This window comes from Sceloporus occidentalis, unplaced genomic scaffold (genome assembly GCF_023333645.1).
Source record: "Sceloporus occidentalis isolate IW3139 unplaced genomic scaffold, rSceOcc1.0.p SCAF_31, whole genome shotgun sequence".
In the NCBI taxonomy this organism is placed as follows: Eukaryota; Metazoa; Chordata; class Lepidosauria; order Squamata; family Phrynosomatidae; genus Sceloporus; species Sceloporus occidentalis.
Window position 1 is genome coordinate 3333860 of NW_028317011.1, and position 7694 is coordinate 3341553.

Consider the following 7694-nt stretch of genomic DNA (forward strand, 5'->3'; position numbering starts at 1 on the left):
TTCATCATAGCTTGAGATATAAAAGGCAATCTATAAATATGTCATAAATAAAAAATACAAATATAAGGAAAGCTTTATTTCAAGAATACAGAAATAGGCAGATCATTTTAAAGAATAGATACATGTATAAATATGATTTAAATGTAAACATGTATTTTATTCTATTTGGCAACAGAGAATTTCCAAAAAGAAACAGTGATTTAAATTAACAAGACTTGTTTTAAAGATAAAAACATGTAATAAGAATTTAAGCCTTATACAAATTACTAAAAGGCAATATAAAAGAACAGCAGGATATTTAACACCTTAAATTAAGCGAGGTAGTTTTTTGAGAAGTATGTAGCTCCTCTTGCTTTAAAAAAACACAGTATATTTTAATCTGCTGTTCACAAAACGCTATATAAACTTCATAAAGCTGCTCAGTGAGGAGTTCCATGCATCAGCCAGCATCTGAGACAATTCATTAAATACATGCAACCAAAAGGTACAATAAGGATACAGCTTTTACTTTATTAAAGTTGCTGTTCCACTTAGACAAAAATATTAAATTTAGTTCTTTAGCATGTTTATATGCTGCATACAATTGACATGTGTAACCATTGTCAGCTCTTACCAATGACTGCGAGTGGCATCTTTCCAATAAACGTTTAGAAAACCCACATAACATCAGTTACATTTTATTGGAGTCATAAAATGTAACAAGAGATAATTTCCTGTTGGATGACATCCCAGAAAATCGGGACCAGGTTCCAAGTGATTAAGTTGAAGAGAGCAAGGATGAGATGAGGAAAAAAATTAAATGAAAAGAATGTAGGTAAGGAGATTATAGGTGAGTTGAGAAGGGGAGAAAAAGAGAGAAGAAAAAAGGCAGAGCAATGAAAGGGCGGGAAAAAAAAGAAAGGGCGGGAAAAAGAACTGAAAGAAAGGGCATGTTAATTTTTATCTGTCTCTTTTCTGCAGAGTGAGGGTTATCTGGAAGTAAGAAGCATGAATCCTGCTAAATGTAAGTGTAAACGCTCCAATAAAATGTAACAGTCTGTGCTTCTAGGAGTCACGCAACAAGCAATCCCTGTAAAGTTAATGCAAATATGGGGCATAAATAAATTATAAAAAGCTTTTAGGAATTCACAGTACTGGTATAATGTTTCTAATGCTGCATTTTATTAACAAAAAACACAATGCCCATTATATCAAGCAAACTATGTTTGGTTCACTGGTCCTTCTCATTTTACTTTTCTGGTGCACCACCACGTGGTCTATGCATATGGCTTCATACACTTTCAATATATTCTCAACTTGTGGATGAAAGTGAACCCAGCAGCTACAAATATCCTGCTAGAGAGGTTAGCATGTCCCATTATGAACCGAGGAAGAGTGTAGAAACAATCCAAAGGAGGAGTGTAGATTTTCAATTGGAAGGAACAGACCAAAAAATACACAATAAGTATAGAACTGAACATCAGACTCCTTTATAGCCTGTAGTACCGGACATAGCATTTCAGGTTATTTACAATGCAGGTGGAAACCGCTAAATTATTCTATCCACACAACCAAAGTTTGGGGTTCTAATCTGGAGTGATACTTCCAAAACACTTAATATTGTATTTTTATATATATATCTAGAGAAGGCGTACAGAAAATCTGTCATCCTCAACAGAACAGCAGCAGTATATATATATATATATATATATATATATATATATATATATATATATCATTTTGGGCAAATGCCCTCTCAAAATTCAGTAAAGCCTAACAGGCTGGCAACGCCTTTATAATCTGTTACATGCCTCCTTGTTCCATTTTGAATATTCGTGACCCAAGTTTAAAAGAAAGGGATCACTTTACCTCAGCAAAGTTGTGTTCCGAGTCAGAAAGTGGTGAAACCAGCATAATGACTTCATTTCCTATCCTAAATTCTCTACTCTAGGCTGAATTAATCACCGATCTGCTAAAAATCTGCCCACATTAATATGTTTAGAAAGCTAGCATTAATTAAACGTGATGCAAGCTCTGTCCCCTTAACATAAAGGGTGACTTTTTTAAATATTTGCTTTACAATTTACTTTTTGGATGTTTGGCCAGAGTGTTATGAATGAATTTTTCAAGTTCTTCTGTGTACTCTTGTGGGTGTCTCCGGAGATGGCCGGCATGCAATGAACTGTCCCACTTCTTGCTTTGCACTTTGATTCCTCGTTTCTCCCAGTCCTTCTTGAGCTGCTCCACTGCAGTGTGATCACTCAGTGGGTCGTCCATACAGTAGAAGAAGAGAGCTGGGCATGTTAGGGGCATATTCCAAAAAGTCTGTATACCATTTTCATAGTAATCCACAGTTTGGGATTTAAGAAGATTAAAGTACAAAAGTGTCCCACGAGCCACCAGTGACTTTAGAAAAGGGAGACTAACCATCCCTGCAACACCTGCCAAAAAAAGTTAGAACTTTAGAATATATTAAAAAGAACCAGAGCTTGAAATGTGTAAAATATTTAGTAAAGTACTGTGCAATGATTTACTCTTCAAACTGAAAAAGTGTATAGACCTTTCTTTAAACAGTTCTAAGTCAATGATATAAGGACATACATTTGTTTTTACATTTTTTTAGAACTTCAATCACCACAAGAAAAGCATAAGCAACTGATACTGTGCCCATGTAATACCACCGCTACTACAGCTGAATGGGGGCCAGTGTCTCAAAGGTTCCCTGGGCCGCCTCCTCCAATCTTACATTGAATACCAATGCATTGTTTTCAAGGGAAGTCTAAATGGAAACTGTTGGGTGAATTGGAAGGTGTTGTGGTAGACTTTTTAACAAGATGCTGTGCCCATGGTATGTTCCATAAAAGGACCGTGGCTACAGCCTTGTTTATATAAAATAAATTCAAACTCACTGTTATTATTACTTATTTGATTACCTGTTGCCATCCTTTCCATGCTGCCAACTACAAGGCTGTCATAAACCTGGCCATGAATTCTATCCAGGGTCTTCCTCTGCTCCCCATGGCTTTTTGATGTCCACACCAACATCTGAGCAAAAGTGTAGCCACCTATAGAGACAGCATGAACAAAAAGACTACGGGATGAGAAGTCCTTTTCTGTCATTAGGAGGTTTACTAATTGTCCAGCATAGTCCAATCCATTCTTGGGCCACAGGAAGTGGGATAAAGAGCTTTCAGCCACCAGAACATCAAAGCCAAGCTTAAAATACAGTAGGATGTACTTCTCAAAGGCTCTTGCTTTTGAGCCCAACCACGGCAGGAACAGTAAAAGGGGACGGGATGACCTATCGCTTTCGGGAACTGAGGGATCAGAGTACAAAAAGACTGACTTGGAGTACTGCTTTACACTTGGTGACAACATCAGGTTAGGCCACGCCTGGACTGGAGGGGCAGATGGACTTGACATCACAGAAGGAGTATGCGGTACTGAACTGGTTTGATACATCTGGAGATAATGGCCCTGCAGCAACAAGATAAGGTACATTTAGTATAGGAACATACATATTATATATATATATATATATACACACACACAATCTACAATAATTATGTAAACAATGACATATAAAGTAAGGAATGTTGTTAGCAAGATAATAGAGTACTCTGAACACATTTTGAGTGGGACCCAATCTGAAAAAAGTGAACATGCATAGTAAAATTACTGCTGTCTCACTGATGCAAACACAGCAAAAGTATACTGTTTTAATATTAGGTAATGTATTACCCCTACAGTGCTCTTACACATTTAAGGTCCTGTAACCACAATGAAAGTATATTTTGTCTGGTTCCATGCCTGGATCAAGGTCAAGTAGGGCCCTGAGGTAAGAGTGTCTCAGGCCTGTTTATATTAATACACAGTGTAGCATATTAGAAAGTCATTGCTCGGTAGGACATTTATCTTCAACAACTTTTTGATTCACACAGACAGTGAGAGCACAATTCACCCTGACACTGGACAGTTTTTGCCATTTTACTATATGTGGGTTTGACTAAGATCCACCTTTTCCATGTGTGATGTACAAAATATACATCCTTTTTCAGAACAAAACAAATTATTTGCAATTTTCTACACATGCCACGTGTACTCTGATGACCTTCGGGAAGAGTATGCGCAATCAGGCATTCTTTATGTAACGGCTTACTAGCACTCGCACCAGCAGGCGTTACAAGCGATCGGTCAGCAGGAAGCCAGCATTACTTGCTTCTGTTGACAGGGGGAGTCAAGACTTACAAAAGGCAGCCTGATCTCCCATATAGTGGCAGGGAGAGGCAGATTCTACCTCCGGTGCCTATTTTCCTGTAGCTGCAGGCTGCTAACTGGGGGATCCTGACACAGTAACTTTGACCCTTGCCCTTTCCTTACAAGCAAGAAGCAATGCAGCTGCCACTCTTACTGACTGTAATATGTCACAATACAAGAAATATGAAGCCAATTCTGCCATCACTGATCATACATCCATGATGGAATCTCAGCTTCTGGTTGGTGGCCCCCATCTGATTTCCCACATCACCAAGCACAAGTACAGTATTATTTCTATGGAATGTAGCCTCATATAGAAATTGCATTGCAACAAGCAAGCAGGGACCCTGGGTCAAATACTCTATTGTTAGTCTGCCCCGGCCCCATGAGATCTGCCTTACGCAGATCTGTTCCACTGCAATACATTTTTTTCAGCTTATTGATTGTCCTGTTAATGTAGCAACTCATAGATATATAACAATGTACATCATAGCACTCACCACTGGATTAAAAAGGAGGTCCCAGCCATTTTAATAATTTTAAATCTTACAAAAGTGTGTCTTCATATTTTGTTTTTGGATACATGCACATAACTGGTAACCACCTTCATTACCCAGTGCTTCTTACAGTATGTACATTCAAAACTACAAAAGACAAACCAATATACTAGGTAAAGAGGGCCCAGCTCGCATGCTTGCAATTTAGAGGGGTTTTGGTGTGACAAGACAAAAGATATAAAGAAAGAGCATTCTCAGATTTACCATAATGTAGGCATACTCAGTCTGTCCTGCACACGGCAGCAGCAGACACTCTTTCTCCACTTACCCGATAGCACTTGTAACAGAAGAGGAACACTAAGTAAGTTATAAGTATGATTAGCAGACAGAGGTCCATGTTTATATTCCAGGGTTACTTAAAAAAAAAAGTTCAGTTGTTTCGTAGCATGATTTTCCTGGAAAGCATTAGAACTCTGCATTAAGAACTCTGTACAGCTTGGCACAGCTTCTCAAATGCAGTTTATGCTATCCTTCTGCACAGTCAGATGAGAGAAAAGGAATGACCTAGCCAACTCCCGGATATTTATAGACACCTCTGCCAATCCTCAAAACGAAAGAATAGGGAACGCTGCCAGACAACTGAGTGTAAGCAAAAGCAGAAGCCAGCTGCCAGACAGGGCACTTGGTATTTCATTCTGCAAATATAGTCATTTCATGACATTAATGGCAAACAACACATGCTGTTTGAACAATGTCATAGGGCTTTCTACTTTGAATGTATCCAGTAGCCCTGTATAACTTTGCCCCAGCCAAAATAAATTGACCAGACGCCTTCTTTAAATGTAATGTAAATCATTATCATCATTTCATTTTCTGTTTTATTGTACTGTAAAAAAATGTAAACAAAGAAAACCAAATATAACAGATGTGATGCTTTATCAGAAAACCCAGACTTTATTTCTAGCATGTGAATGTAATACCAGTCTGCCAGCATTGTTACATTTATTTATATATTTAACAAAACAAAAAAATGTGTTCTGCATAGAACAAAACCAGCACAGAGTCCTGCATAAATCTGTGAAATCTAGTAAAATGGTGATCTGTAGATCAGGTGGTTTAGCAGCAGTAAACACAACACTTTCAAAGACATGTCACCTCGGTACTTTTTATTAATTGTTAGATCATAAAAAAAGTGAAGTTGTGTTAATAGTGCCGTTGTTTTACAACTTAATACACTGTGTCCTAATTATTATTATTATTTATTGTTTTATATGGCGCCATCAAATTCCGTAGTGCTGTACAATGGGTAGACAGGACATAACAAGTAGTATGTAACATAACAAATTGACTAACAGAGACAGCAGGCGAGGAGGGCCCTGCTCAAATGAGTTTACAGTCTAATAGCTTTTGAGTCTATAAATGGCACAGAGCTCTTGGTTTCTGGACTATTACTAGCTATGTAGACGTAAAGGGAGCGTCCCTGACAGCCCCACTAAAGAACAATGCTTATTAATGTACTCTTTGAGTACTTTAATATGAGTTCTTAAAAAAAAAAAAAAAAAAAATCACTCGAGGCTTGAAATCATTGGCAAGAAAACACTTGAAATTAATGGGAGCACTTTCTGCACATGCCCACAGCAGTCAGTGCTGGAGCTGACTGGTGGTATGTATATCACAGAACACATCTCCTAAGTGGAAAATAGCAGTGAGGTGGTGAAAGTGCCAAATGCATATGAAGGGATTCTGAAGAATTCTCCCATGCATTGGAAAGGGGAAATCACTGAAATGTAAAGGTACTACTCAGTTATTATATGCACGAAAGAGCATGATGTCCCTTTAAGAATATACCTAACTGCCAGACAATCAGGATGATGGTATGGCTTTACATAACATTACTACTCTTTAAACACCAAAAGGAATGCTACTCCAAAAAAAGACCTTTGAACCAACTGATATATACAATTGTGATACAATCAGCGATGCAAAACATTTGCCCGACTAGTGCCAAAAAAAAAAAAAAGGCTGCCTCTTTACCTTTACCATATAAATGTAACATTAAGCGTCCTTTGCAAGAGTATCGGCAAATCTGGACTAAGAGTGTTTCAATATATTTTTGCTCTTTCATTGTGGCGGGAGTTGTAGTGCTTAAATAACACACATTTTAGACTATAAATGAGCACATAACCCCCACTTAGGTTACAGCAGGCAAGTAGCAATATGATCTTTAAAGGCACATTGCTCAGTTAAGACACTTCATAACTATTACTAATTCTTACAGTTGTCTCCCATTTCATGCTTGCTACTTATTTTATTACAAATTTCATTACAAAATTGCTTAAATGTTAGTTTGTGCCCAACTTTTTGGAAATTTGTGTAGTTAACTATGTTTTATTTGGTTGGTATATTTTAATTCATTCAATCAGCATTTCAAAGAGAAACGCTGTGTTCTCATTCACCCGCAAGCTGGTTCATGACTGCTTATTTATTGTCTGCGTGTAGTTGCATTGGAAATATTTATACACACACTCCCAATGTGTTTCCCTTATTGGTGCTTCTAGTCATACACCATCATCTCATCAACTTTTCTGTGCTAGCTTAGTTTCTCTAAATGGCCCTTGCCTCTCACATGCATCTCCACACACTCACCTGTTCCATGTTCTCGGGTGCCACTAACTAGTTCAGATGGAGATATTCAGATCACAGGAAGACCCAGTTAAAAATCCCAATGATATCCACACATTAGCATAAGCTGTTCTTCTGCATTTCAGTACTTACAACACACTATTATTCTTTGAACTCTCACATCCACTCCTCCCAGTAAGGTCAAAGTTTCCATGTTCCTATGTTATGAAAGGTTCAATCATTCCAGAGAAAAAAAAAAAACCACAACCACTCATGAAAATGCATATTGATTTTGGAGAGCATTAAAGTATGATCATTGACAGACTCAAAATGTTGGGC

At 37.7% G+C, this 7694-nt stretch overlaps 1 protein-coding gene across 1 annotated transcript; it reads right to left on the reverse strand.

The window, feature by feature from the left end:
• Nucleotides 1–2055: 2055 nt before the first annotated feature.
• On the reverse strand, nt 2056–7388 carry LOC149298734 (transmembrane protein 53-like). The gene is made up of 4 exons (XM_089487069.1): nt 7380–7388; nt 5062–5070; nt 2913–3456; nt 2056–2420 (listed from the first exon to the last, which is right to left on the reverse strand). The coding sequence occupies exons 1-4, from the start codon at nt 7386–7388 to the stop codon at nt 2056–2058; spliced, it is 927 nt and encodes a 308-aa protein (XP_089343195.1).
• Between the last annotated feature and the right edge of the window lie 306 nt (nt 7389–7694).